Raw genomic sequence first — 14532 nt, 5'->3', positions numbered from 1 at the left:
TAAGAAAATAGATACCTGGACTAAAGCAAAATCAAAACAAGGAATGAGGTTCTACACCAAAAGGAATGCTAATAATTTTTAAGTTTTACTTTACTTTAGTGCAGCAAAATAAACTAAGATATTCAGTATAAGAAAGCTATAGAGTGTGATTGGGTTTATACTACTGCAATTGTACTTTATTTTACAAAAGTACAATCAAAACTTTACAATAAAAGATAGTTTTAGCTGTTTACTAAGTGTTAAATGTCTGTTAAACACAAAGGAGTACCAGAACACAGTCAAAACTATTGCTCAAAAAATAGTACCAAATTTGGCATGGCCCAAATGCTGCTACAAATCTATTATTATACTTCTCATTCAGGCCAAGAAATGGTTTTACACATTAAAACACAAGGCCTTCAGTTATTAATTTTGCTGCTGTTGCTGCTGGCCTTCTTCCAAATCTGACATCATCTTCCCTATTCTCTATCCTAACCACTGAATTAAGTACTTCACTGTGGATTTTCTTCGTTCAACTGCATTCTATATCAATCAGTTCACAACACACCTCCCCCCAAAATGAATTTCTATTACTTAGCATTGCAATCTTCTACAAAAAGAAGAAAGACTCTCATACTTGCAGGTCTAACATGACTTTGACAAGCTTGCTGCAGTAAGAAGGTGGCAAACTGCATCGCTTGTGCAGGATGGTTTCCAGTTCAGTGCTTGGCAGTTCATCAAAATGCAGTTCTACAAAACGATTTCTGAAGGCTCTGGACAAAACCTAAAATACAAGAACATGCTATTGCTTTGAGCTTTTCCTTCAATATTACTTATAAGTCTTTTCCTACATATCCTAAGGAAATATGGTTAGTCTCATAGTAAACATTAACATATACACATAGATGTAAAAGAAAGCGTAACAGATGGCCTAGATGAGGACAAGAGCTTTGAAACATACTTAAATAATTTAAGTCGTCTCTTCTTCAGTGCTCCTGAACAAGAAACACTGCATCAATTATAACATGTCAACTCCAGTTTAGTATAGCACTTAAATCTCAACTATTCAAAATTAATTAGAGCTTTGATATCTGTATCTAACTTAAATAAGAATCCAGTTGTACTTACAGTCATTCCAGATCAATCTTCTTCCTCCTACCTCCTTAGAGTTCCATATTAATTTTGTACTATGCATCAGTAGGTTTTCACATCACACTTGTATGTACAATAGGGATTCACTCTCTAGAGTCATAGTTACTCAAAATAAGAGATTATACAGACCTTCCTGCCACCATAGAGTCCTGGAGGATTCTGTGTAGCAAACAGCATGAAGCGAGGGTCAGCTTTGACAACTTCCTGAGTCTCAGTAATGAACAGCTCTCTGTTATCATCCAACAATCGATTGAGAGCCTCCAGAACATCAGTGGGAGCCAAGTTCAGTTCATCTAGAACAATCCAGTAACCCTTTCTCATTGCATCTATGAGGATGCCTTGGAGGGAACAGAAAGAGTTCTAGTTAAAAATTTAACAAATTAAATCTAACAGAGTATGCATTTAGATACTTTCAGTAATCAGTTTTCACTCAGTGTAAAAGCTAATTCAGACATGGAAGCAACTGCTTAAACTGCTGAATTCTTTATGTACAAAAGGACATGTAGTAGAACAGTGATGAGACACATAAACTCTTATGCAAAATACAGTGAATTCTTCAGCGACTATGAACTGGTAAATATTACCTTTACAGAAGGTTCTCTCTCCATTGCAATAAAGGAGGTAAGTTAGGCAAAAGAGAAAGAAACAGGGAAGGAACACAAGAAAGTGAAGTAAATGCAGTATGCTGACCCACCTTCCTTAAACACCAACTTCCCAGAGGCATCTGATGTATAACAACCAATATATTCCTGGATGTCAGTATGCTCATGGTTGTTGATCCTTACACAGTGGTTCCCAGTAGCAGCAGCCAACCAGCGAATTAAACTGGTTTTACCAACAGAGGTTTCTCCTTGAATCAGTACTGGGTGAGTCCTAAGAGGGACAACCAACACAGTGGTTTAGAAGCATGAGTCATATCTTCCTCATATACAAGATACCAGCATCACTTGAATCTTCCACAGACTCTTTATTACCAAAACATCACTATTTTACTGATTTTGAATTCAAGATTATTCACTACAGGATTAACATAAGGAACTTTACCCACAAATGCTAACTGCTAGCTGTGAAGTTATTATATAAAAATGTGAAATAAGATGACTATCCACCTGCAAAATTTCTAGATGATCACTGAAATAAAACTCGGTATAGCAGTAAGATGATTTCAGAAGAGAAAGAAATATAAACTCAAGTCACTGTACAATGAAAAGTTAACTATAAAATAGAAGTAAACTAGATATTTCTCATGCTAAACAATGTAGACTAGATGAACACAATAAATAAGCAACTTTAACTGAATTTACTAACAGAAAAAAAAAAAAAGACATACCCTGCAGACACAACTCTGACAATATCTTTCAGATTAAGCTTAACTGAAGGGGTTAGCACATAAGTCTCATCTACAGTAGGTTCCTTATCCCCAGTAGAAATCCAATATCCCTCTATGTGCATAAATCTTCCTCCTTGGGGTTTTGGTATTTGCTGAGGAGACATGACAGAAGTAAAAGATCATAAAAATGAATTTTAATTTGCTAATGAAGACAACTACTGTTATACTACTGTCACATATTCTAAAATAAGTCATTTTATATTGCTTCCTGAGCATTCCTGCAATGAGCACCATCCCCTTGTCACAGAATGAAAAGGCTGAGCAGATTATTTCAAGGTCAAGAAGGAACCTTTGCACCACAAAGACAGCAGTTTCTAAAGACATTCTCGTAGCACTGAATTTCAAAATATACTTTCAAATGGCAAACTGGCTTTTAGCTTTTTATATTCATATTTTCTGACATTAAGATTTTTATTCTTAAACAAATATGCTTATCTTACAACTGGCTTCCCCTATCCCAGTTGTCCATTCAGCTACACAAACTCATCCTGGGCTCCCTGAACTAGTGAGATTTCTTTATTTCTTTTTTCTTCATCGGAGAAAAAGCAAAGATGCCTGCTTAGGATCTAAAAACTAAAAAATCTGTGAAAATTCCTCAAAAGCCTGTGAAGTTTTACTATTGGAGTTACTATATTAAGCTGCCTACACTCCACAATACTATAATCATCCAGTCTTCCTTATTTTTTATATTTACAAATAAACCATCTAACATACAGGTATTTTGTATAGAAACAAAAATTATTAAGGAATTGAATTTTAAAAAAGTTTTAGGTTTTTTGTACACACACAAAAAAAAACCCACCATGACTGCAAGAGTGCATGTAGGGAACGTAGGAGAAAAAAGGCAGAAAGTAATGCAAAATAAGTTCTACTCTGATTACTCACCAGCCTAAAAGTAGGATTTTTACATACCTGCTTGAGAAGGCTTTTGATGTTGCCAGAGACTATATGCTGGCAAATTAGCTTTTGAACTACTGGGTGAGAAACTCTGTCAAGCTGTGTCAGAAAGCTCAAACAGAAGCCCTAAGAAGAAAAGTTATTGTTAGCAATTAAGTGAAAAACCATTAGGAGAAAAAACAAACAGAATGCATCAAAATTAAAGAATCATTTGTCTTCAATAGTGCACCCAGAAGAGAGGATTTTCCTTTACCCAAATAGACTCTGTGGTGAATACACAAACTGAAATAAACCTCAATGCAGGTAGTCACCTCATACAGTGAGCGTTGTATGCTGCTACATGGATTAGATGTTGCAAATCTCAATGCCCTGCAAAGTGTACGGAGACTGTAATGAGGTCTGTGGCCAGTTCCATCTACCAGCTTCGTTTCAGCTTCCTTTCTCACAGCTAAATAAAAGCTAAAAAAAAAAAAAAAAAAAAAAGGGTGAAAACAGTTCCAGTTATACAGTGTTGTTTCTGATCAGAACATTTCTTTAAGGAATTAAAGTACAAACTTAAGCTTATCTTCAACTGTCAGGTTTTTTCAGAAGCTGTAAGCTGAGAAAGCCATGCCAAACTCTGCCATCTGTATAGCCAGTGAAACAAAGCAACACAGTATTTCAGAACCATTTTTTTGAGAGTTGGTTTACAAAGAGAGTAAGTTTAAACTCGTATCTTAAGCATTTAACAGTCCTTCAGGTTAGTAGAACAAGATTACATGCTTTATTCTACAGGACAGAAAGGTTACTTGCTAAAAAACACAAGTTTTTCATTGGTATGATCTACAGAAACAAACCATTTTCATGGCTAAGATGGGAAAAAGGGTTGCAACAAGAGTAGTTTTTTTAAACTGACGTCACCAAGAATACATTTCTTAGTAAGAAAAAGTGAATCTCCTCCCCATGAGTACAGAATGAAGAAAGTTATATCTACCAAATTCTGTTTCTGTGGCAGTTGCTGTGTATGGAGCATTATTGTGTTTCCCAAAACATCCTAACCACAGATTAGTTGTATGCTTCCTTTTTGTGCCTTATTTTAGCAAAGATTCCAAGAAATTACAGACAACTTACTTCACAATTCCTTGTACTGTATTTTTGCTCACATTCAAGCCTCTCAGGTAATCCATTATAAGAATTTGCAAATCTCCCTCATTTCTCAATTCTTCTACGTAAAGTTCTGTAAACCTGTATGAGTCAAATCAATTCATAACATTTAGACATCTTACAATCATAGAAAAAACACAAAATTTCATTTTTGACAACTGCAAATATGAAATCATTTAAACTTAACGAGTTATGCTGAAATTGAAATATTCTTTCTTCTGCACCACACTCTTCCTCTCCCCTCTCACTATTAACATCAGGGAGCTAGTAGCAGTATATCAAAAATAACTGCAAATGACTATTTGCACATAGTAAGTGCATACATACACTTTTACACAATCTTTATGAATCTGTTAAGGGGCTGCATGTGCAGCTGTTGGAGAACATACATCAAATACAAGAAGATCCATACGCTCAGGAGCAGGTATTATTAAGGAATGAATTCGCCACATCTCCAATTTTCCTGGCCATACCTTAAATCCAATATTTCAAATACATAACTGTTCTACCCACCTTTCCTCTGAGTGAACAAGTCTGAATATATAGCTTTTTGCAAGGATCATCAACAGTTCTGAGTTACCAAGAATAAGAAGGCATGAAGCACTTCCATTTATAATCCCCACCAGGAACATAAGCTGTAATAGCACTCCTAGGCATTGACAATTTAATTGTAAAGAATTATTATTACCTTGTCCCCAGTGACAGCACTCTCTATTATTGCTAGATCCCTTGTTCATCCTTGGCAACTTCACAGAATTATTTTCCTGACACTATTTCATACAAAAACCCTCACTGTGATGTGGAAATCATCTGCCATATGAAGCTAGAAATTAAAATTAAATTCTCAGGCTTCCAATAAGGCATTCTTTGCTGAATCATTTCACCAAGATAGTTAGAAGTCATGGTCTTTACCAAAGTTTAAGAATTTTATTAGAGAGTTCTTTTTTTCCCTACCTGTTTCGTATTCCTGGAGGAAGATTTTGCTTTCCAACGTCCGTAGCTGGATTCATGCATGCAAACAAGCGAAAATCAGGGTGACGTACTAGAGGCTCTAAAGAAGAACAGAAACATGAAACAAAGGGTTAGTGCTAAACCCAGGATATTTATTACATTAAATATGGTAGATTTCTTCTTAGCCAGTTTTCTATTACTGCACTACTACATCTTCTTCAAATGCCAGGGTGATAAGTCTTCAGAGAATAACCCCATATAATTTAGTAGAAGTATCACCACATGTTTACATAACAGTCATAAGCAAATGAAATCTTTGATTTGTGCATAACAAGCTATCTTAACAGCCAGCACCAATATTTCATAAATCATATAATCCCGCAATATGAAACTCCTTTTGTCTCTTTCATAACAATGGGAAGCATTTCCCTCAGCCAGGAAGAAAGCACAGCCTGGGGAGCTCATGCAACATTTGTCTCCAGCTGTAAGCCTAGAAAATAATATTCAGCAGTTTTACTGTTCACCTTTAGATCTGCACTGGGGTCTGGCTGTGACCCAAGTAGGTCAAAGGCACATTCTACTAAAAATATATCATGCCAAACAATATGAAATGGAGTAGAGGAAGAAGGGGGTGAGGATTTTTGTCTTCCAAGGCGGCTGTTGCTTCATGAATGGCTGGAGTGTGGTCTGCACAAGAGAGATGGTTAGTGACTTTGCATCATTTGCTAGCTCAGCTTTCTGAAAAAAATGACACCCTTTGAATACTCTTCAGAGACAGTAATGCTTAATATAAGCACTAGAGTCCTATTCCTTGTAGAGTCCAAATAGGCAAAAGCTACAACAATATGTTATCTGAAGTCTCCTGGGATGCAGTGAATTAAACTCCCACTTCTTGCATACAAATGTGAAGTACAGAAAGAACACATTCTCCTCTGCATAGATTCACTATAATGGTAAATGTTTGTTATTTATTTAGGATTGTGAATTCAGCAGATTGGACAGAAAAACACAGTGCAAAGCACAGAAACAGTACCTGTGTCTCCTCTGTCTAGTAACACCAGCGACCCAGATGATCCTTCCAATAAACCACTCAGACACTCTAACATCTCTGCTGGAGCCAAGTTAATCTCATCCAATAAAATCCACTCTCCTTTTTTTACTGCTTGTGCCAGAGTACCCTAAAAATAAGATCAATCTGTTACTCACATCACCAGCAGTGATATATCATCTGCATACAGGAAATACTTGCACTTCAGTCTATGGGTTCACTAGACAAAAAGGCAGTCCCAGATCTTTTTACAGCCATTGCGGTTTTACTAATCTCCCTCAACAACAGCAATTATTTTCTAAGTCATAAAAGCCAAACGATTTTCACCATTTAGATCTGCTCCTTTATAACTAAACTAGGCTTTCTTTTTTACAGTGTTGCCTGTCAGCAACACTCATCACTGTGGTGCAAAAGCTCCACTGACAACACTCATTAGACAGTTCATCTAAAGAAATCAGCATTACATTTCTCAGTGAACTAGACTTTATTAAATGAAACTGTACTCATTCAAACATTCCCCATTTATTTATATAGTCCTCTTCAGAAAGAGAACTGATGATTTTATAAAATTTGAAAGCATACTCAGACTAACAGGATGACAAAGTACAGCTATACATAAAACATAGTTTCCCCTACCACACACAGTGTCATTAGACTATAATACCGTGAGTTTGAAACCTTACACAAATCACTTCCAGATACATGCACAGTACACATTCTTCTTATTAAATACTTCAATGGAACCCATATGCATGAAGATATCCTACTGGAAATTGGTCAAGATGTATTTTGTAATCTTATCAATTTGAAAACATGATATGCTGTACTGTCAGCAACCTTTTATCATACAGTCCTAATCCTTATTACACAGCATTAAATTAGCTTGCTACCACCACTCTTTTTTCTCCTCCCTCCATCTAAATACCAGCCCTCTGAAGTAGGTCACTCTGTTACACACAGTCGTTGTGAAACTACACGCTTTTACTTCACTACAAGTTTTACTTCACATTAAGAATCCTGCCAGGAAGTTATTTATATAATACTGATCACACTGTTTCATTAACAGTCCTCCTCATTTTTCCCAGCATCAAAATGTAAAACTCTAAATACCTCTACAAAAGCAAAGAGAAGTGCATTTTCTGTCATCTTCATCTGTTGATGAGCGTGATTCAGTTTAAGACCAAATGCCTCCCACTTCTCCTTCAATGGTGAGCCTGTAAGGAAAACAAAATTTATGTTTGCAGCAATAGAATAGGACAAAAGTGTTTAAAATATTTTATAGAATCACTGAATCATTTAGGTTAAAAAAGACCTTAAAGATCATCAAGTCCAACCACAAGCCTGATGTACTGTGTCCCACCACTGAATTCCTAATGCCACATCCACATCTATCATACTATCAAGCTGCTTGAAACACGGAGTAGATCTTACGTTCTCATCTTCTCTGATAGTTGTGTACATTTAATTTTATAACTGTATCTTCAAAAGAATCAGGTAAAAGAAAGAGGGAGAAGAGGTTCATAAGTAATTTCACTTGGCCCATTCTGAAAGAAAGCTACAATTTCACTCATTAGATCTAGGACCAGAAACCACTTCGTGAAAGGCAACTATCAGTATTGCCTCTATCCCAAATTTGTTGCCAAGTATAAAAGAGGAAAAAAATGTTACTTATAGACAACAACAATAAATCAAAGTAAAGCACTTGTCAAGTCCACATAACAGGCAGTGAAATCAAGTCATCAACAAGCTTCTAGAAAGCTTTTAAAGTCATTACTAAAAGCTTTTTCTGCTTTTAAAATAGGTGATACTTGTTGAGACTTGTTAAGACTCCAGGTCTGAGAGAAAGTATGAAGGTATCCATTTGCCAGAATGACAGATAAACAACTAGGACTGTTCACCAACACAGCAAACAAGAAGCACGCTGAATAGAGATCAAATGTCAAGAGCACCATGGTTAAAACAATCTTCACTGTTAGACATAGCAGACAGCAGTGATCAGTTAGGAAAAAAAGACTATCCTAACAGTATTTTGCATATTTTGCTATAGATAAGAGATTGTGTTTTTCAAAACCAGAAGAAAGGACAGAATAAAGAGACAATCATTGAACAAAAACTTCACCACTACTTGTCTACTGTCTGTAATGGTTCACCACTAATGATCTGCATTCAATCAGCCTAAATTCTCACCAGATGCACTTTCTTTTGCTCCTTTATTAATAGCAGATTTATGAATATGTTGCATTAGTTTTAGTAGATCATGCCAACGTTTCTGCCTGTAGCAGGTCTGAATATGGCCCAGGAATGTCTGATTTTTCTTTCTAGAAAATGTTTGGTAGAAGAGTTCTTCAAAAGACTCTCGCAGAGGTAGCCAGATCAACTTGTTATCCACAGGCTTATAACTGAAAAGAAAGAAAAGAGTAATTATTTGTTAGTCCCTGCTCCTTTGTGACTATGACAAACAAACGTGTACTAACACAAAAGCACTCACTGAAACAAGATTATGCATTGAAGAAGCCAGGCTTACAAAGTTTATTTTCCACTAAAATAATAACTGGAAAAAAAAAAGCACTTATCTAAATTACTTTATAAAACCAATTTAAAAAAGACAAAATGGCACTAGTAAATGAAACAGTTCTGCCACTATTAATATGCCAAGTGCATATTTTATCAGACTTATACTGAACAGTTTAGCTGTTTTTAAAGCAACCTTGGGTTCTGCTTTTAAATTACTTCATCATATAAATGCATACATTTCAGTTACAGTGCCTGTGTTCTACAGCAAGGAAAGCAAGGGTTCAGCATGCAAAAAGTATTATAAATATCTTAGGAAACCATGAAACCGGGCTGCATCTGAAACAATTCTTTGACAATACAACAATGCTTGCACAAGAAGGTGGTTCTTATACTGCCTATTTGTTGTACAAAACACACCTAAGAGTAATCAACAACTCACCCCCCTAGCAGATCTGCGGTGTCACTCTGTTGGTTCATGTTGACAACCCTCAGATGGTGTCCTTAGAAAAGAAACAGAAAGCACATCAACTTGTTTCTGTGTTTTGTTTCTTAAATAACCTTTGCACAAGTTGGTGTCCACATTGCATTTACCTGTAACATGAGCGAGGTATTGAACAGTTGAGGTTTTACCAGTTCCTGTTTCACCAACCAAGAGCACAGGCTCTCCTTTGACAACACAAACTGCAAGCTGCTCAATCAGTACTGCAGATGGTCGGGTGGCAGCAAAAGTTTGCTTTGTTCTGACAAAATAAAGGAAGTCATTCAAAGCCAAGACTTATCTAGGAGCTTATTTCAATTTTACCTATCTTATTTTTCAGGATTATTATTGTTGATTTAGAAAAGAGATTTGGAAAAAATTCCAAGATATCTAGATAAGCATTACATAAGATACTTACTTCCCTAAGATCTCCCTTCACAAATAAAAGAGTCATCAAAATCTAACTACAACAACCACAGATCCAAAAAAGCTTTGAAGAAACTTTTGTATGAAAGAATCTAAAAATCCCCATGCTTTGGCAGCCAGAATTACGACACAGACAGTCTTAAAGATGCACAGAGTAAAACTCAGATTACAAGAGAAATCTCGTCACATTTTTTCTATTTGAATGAGATTATTTGATTTGCGTTTTTTAATTATGTGATTTCCAAAATATTCTATTCCAATGCAAAAGTGCAAGATATTCTACCTTTTTACAGTAAGAGCCGGGCTTTGTTTCTTCATGAGATGCACTCTTCCCACAGAAACTTCTTGCTCCCGTACTAAAATTTCTGGTTTGAAGAGTTCACAAAAGAACTCTACCTGTGAAGAGAGCATCAAGATTTCGAATAGCAACATTGCAGCAACATAATGCTGAAAACACCCCTGCCATACTCTTAGTATTAATGTGCAAATATTTTATGGATTATTACAAATTTACCACCTAAAATCCTGAAGGATATTATCTACTGCATAAACAATGTCTCCCCATTTAATGCTTGGTAATGAGTTTTATGCCATTATGCTACTGTGTTTACTATAATAGCTCGACTACACAAACTTTAACCTGAGGACAGTTAACAAATCAAAAAACAAACTCCCTCAAGATAAAAAAAGATAAAATAAAAACACGAGGAACACCTCTCTGTAATCAAGAATGGTTACAGAGGACAACACATTCCTGTTATCAAACAATGGAAGAAAAGAACAAACAGAAGAGTTTCAGGGATCCATCTGTTCCCCCAGCTGGAAAGTTTTTCCATGCTGAAGTAACAAAAGAGAATTTTCTTCACAGTCAAATTTGTATGGTCAGAAATATCTGACAAAGCAGTCATATGTATATACATATGTAACGCTAATCATTGTTATGATTTGTATGTGTGTATATTTGTGTTGTACAATTTAAGCATGATGTACTGATATGGAATAAGGGGTGGATACTGTCCTGGTTTTATCAGTATTCCCATATCATGGCATCATACAACAGGTTGACTAGGTGCAGAGGCACAGTGCACTGAAGCTGCATTTCCTGGTTTCTCTAGCAGCTTCACATGACTTCTGGCTCTCCATGAGGAAGATACACTGAGTTGTACTGCATTTTCCTCCAGAAGATTTCCAGTTCTGGGTGACTGGGGATAAACTCTCGACTTTTTTGGGAGGTGAGCCAAGGAGGGTCTGCCCATAAAGACTCACACTGACTGCCCTGTGGTTTTATTTCTGCTTTCTTTTGATTTATTACTCTTAATTATTCTGTACTATGTCACAGTCCTTTTAATAAATTTAATAAACTGAGTTTCTTCCCTCTTCCTACTCACCTTCCCTTTCGTCCCATGGGGAAGGAGGAGTGTTGTGTGATTAATTCTTCTAACATCACACACTACTACTTTACAGAGGAGTATCTCTAGCTTTGGAATAGACAATTACAGATTAAGTAGTAAGGAAGAACATGCTTCTCTCTAGACTCTTCATGTAAGCGACTGAAGTTCACTGTAATGACTGGGGCTTGAGGAGGAGCCACACACAGAAGCAAAACAAAAACCTTTACACAGTGTTATATGCATACATAACTGCACTTTTGCAGCTGTCATGCTCCTTTTGCATGAAGTGATTTGCAATGTGCTCTGCAATAGGTTCACTGAAACTTTCAGAGACAAAACAGCTGAAAACAAAGCAGCTAATAAGAAATAAGAACAACTCTCTACCTCTGTGTGCAGGTTAGAGAGATGGGTATAACCTTCAAGGAAAACATTAGAACAGTACATTGAAATTAATTACTAAAAAAAAAAATCTATTTATAGACAAATACTGATAAATGTCGAATTAATTATAGCTCAGTATACCTTCTTCTTGGAAATATTTAGTTTACTGCCAATAACTTTTGCCATTTTCAGTCTGCTTCCTTGGTTGGACAGCATAGCTGTGAAACAGTCCAGTGCCTGTGAAGAGGAAGACAAAACAACTTTTTCAATACAAATTTTACATTATATGAGAAGAACTATCTTAATTTATATGAGGCTGAATCAACCCAGACAAATTAAATACAATTATTTAACTGGAGTTCAAAGGGATGAAATAGGAAGTTTTGAACTCTATAATGTAGTGTTTTTTTTCTGAACATTTCAATATCCAGTAACAAAAGCTATTTTTAGATGACTGGAGCAAAGTGAAGAAAAAATAAAGCTGCAAGATCCTATATCTTAGGAAGGCATCTGACTGATGAGTACCTGAAAAATTCTCAATATAGAAAAGAAGTAGGAAGGATGTCTCACACTAAAGAAAAATGAATCTTAAAATTATTCTACAAATTTAAGTATCTACTCCTACTGAGAGATTCGGATACTAAGTTACATGAAGAATACAAAATTACAGAGCTGACAGCTATCACTGGGATCCAGCTCAGATCGAAACAGAAAGGCCAAGAAGCTCCACCACTGAGCTGGGCTACTGTCACAGAACACAGCACATCAGCCAGAACTAACCTGGGAGAGAGGAACTGAAGGGAGTAAGCACTCTCGGTATTCAGTAAATTCAGACAAGTAACACTTAACACACTGTGCAACTAACACACCTATGGATGTGTGTTATGCCAATGCATGTCATGGATTCGATACCAGCTGTATCATCAGAAGAACCACAGCTCCACTGCTTCTATGAATAGACCCAAATACTGACTCTGTATGCCCATGGACATCACTAAGTGATATACTCCTCAATATACACATTACCTAAAGTGTATTTATTTAGCAGCAGCAGCATACTAGTGCCTCATTAACTAAACAGTGAAGAACTGAAAAGTAAAATCTTACATCTCCAAAGCATAAATACAAAGGAGGGGTACTTTAAAAAGAGAAGCTATTTTTAAATGATCTAGAAATGCACTTCAGCTATTATATGCCATGTAAATCTATCCCAACATAAACAAAGAAACAACCCTTAGTATTTTTGAGCACTGTTTCTAGACACAAGCTCCCACCACTGCGCAGACATGATACCAAACGATAAGCAATGCAGCGTCTTCGTAGAAAAGAGGAGATTATGTTCCTTATAATAAATCCAGCTTCCAGATCTAGTTTTGAATGTATCTATACTGTTATATCCTTTATTTCATATTTTAGCTCTAATTTTGGAAGCATTTCTTATAAATCCATTTTACATTTACTCTCTCTCTAAGACATCTTCAGTGAGGTATGGGAATAAACACAGCTCCTGAGCAACAAGTAGCAAACATCAAGAACATCTAGTATTTTAAATACTCCCTCATCTAAGCCTAGAGCCTTATTCTTATTGCATACACAATGCGCAACACAAGTGAATGCAACAAAAGTAAAATTTCCTCAGTTATTTGCAATCCCAGCTCACATCAGTTGAAACTGCTGCATCACGCTTTCTGCATGGCAGCAGTAAGTCTGGATTGGTTTCCAGCACCTTAACGCAAACAGCTTTCCTAATAACAAGAAAAGCTTCTAACACAGAACACAAACATCCCAATCATGGTTCTGAAGAATTGCTTCTGAGGAATATAAATAAATATTTAAATATAAATTTCTGTCTCACATTCCCAAACGGAATTTTTTAAGATTTGTGACGCAATTTGGGAAAGCAATTTCCCAATCTTACCGCACCTCCTGAAAAATATTCACTGCTGTGGTTGAGGAAGAGCTGTCAAAGTTGTAAGCAATTCTGCTGCACCAATTCAGTAAGTCTCTAAAAAGAAAAACATTTAGTCAAAATTCACAGCATCTTTCCTCATGTTCAGCTTAGTTCATAATGTCATCTGGCATTAGTTATTATTTAAGTTGTACACAGGAAGGCACACACAAAAAAGGGTGCTATATTCAGAGGGATAGATGAGCAAATAAAGACAAACACTATTGCCTTCTAAAAGGTTACTTGGAAATAGATAATACGTATTCCGTTAAACCATTATTGTGATCAATTATGAAGCTGAAAACATGAAAACCAGCATGCTATTCACTCAGAAAAGTATCAAGAACTACTTTACAGATATCAGATCATCATCAACAACAAAATCTTTTCAAGTATAATAGGAAGGTAAAGGAAATAATTTGCAATTTTCTTTTTCAAGATACAGTAAACATAATATTATAATTCAAAACCGACTCTTCCCATTTTCAGTTTAATTATTTGAATTTCTAACAATGTTATAAGAAAAAAAAGTTCAAAAACATGAACACCTGAACACCACAGACAGCTGATGAATTTCTTCCTAATAAATTTATAAGAATACACAACCTTAGAGAAAGTTCTCGTCCTTCCAGATTTGGTTTCTTATTTTCTGATCTTGATTCTGATGCATCTTCTGATATGGGCCTGGAATCACAATCAGTGTTTTCTGATGCCTGATATTTCTCTCCCGTAAGGTGAATGAAGATGTCTAGCAAGTGATCAGTTACAAGAGCAAGGTTGGGGTATCTGCTTTGAAGAATCTGAAAGCAGAAAAAGAAAGAAAAAAAAAAAAGG

The 14532-nt window shown here is 35.9% G+C and overlaps 1 protein-coding gene across 1 annotated transcript in view; it reads right to left on the bottom strand.

Moving 5' to 3' along the window:
- Nucleotides 1–14532, bottom strand: part of MDN1 (midasin AAA ATPase 1) — a 93751-nt gene that overhangs the window by 63924 nt on the left and 15295 nt on the right. Inside the window, 17 exon segments of the mRNA XM_010707625.3 lie at nucleotides 617–763; nucleotides 1261–1469; nucleotides 1826–2004; nucleotides 2462–2613; nucleotides 3434–3544; nucleotides 3730–3877; nucleotides 4529–4642; nucleotides 5516–5612; nucleotides 6546–6690; nucleotides 7671–7774; nucleotides 8748–8959; nucleotides 9514–9574; nucleotides 9666–9814; nucleotides 10262–10374; nucleotides 11892–11987; nucleotides 13674–13755; nucleotides 14305–14498. Of these exon segments, the coding sequence (XP_010705927.2) occupies nucleotides 617–763; nucleotides 1261–1469; nucleotides 1826–2004; nucleotides 2462–2613; nucleotides 3434–3544; nucleotides 3730–3877; nucleotides 4529–4642; nucleotides 5516–5612; nucleotides 6546–6690; nucleotides 7671–7774; nucleotides 8748–8959; nucleotides 9514–9574; nucleotides 9666–9814; nucleotides 10262–10374; nucleotides 11892–11987; nucleotides 13674–13755; nucleotides 14305–14498 (2313 nt within the window).

The sequence above is a fragment of the Meleagris gallopavo genome, chromosome 2, assembly GCF_000146605.3.
Source record: "Meleagris gallopavo isolate NT-WF06-2002-E0010 breed Aviagen turkey brand Nicholas breeding stock chromosome 2, Turkey_5.1, whole genome shotgun sequence".
In the NCBI taxonomy this organism is placed as follows: Eukaryota; Metazoa; Chordata; class Aves; order Galliformes; family Phasianidae; genus Meleagris; species Meleagris gallopavo.
This window is presented reverse-complemented; position numbering and strand designations above follow the sequence as displayed.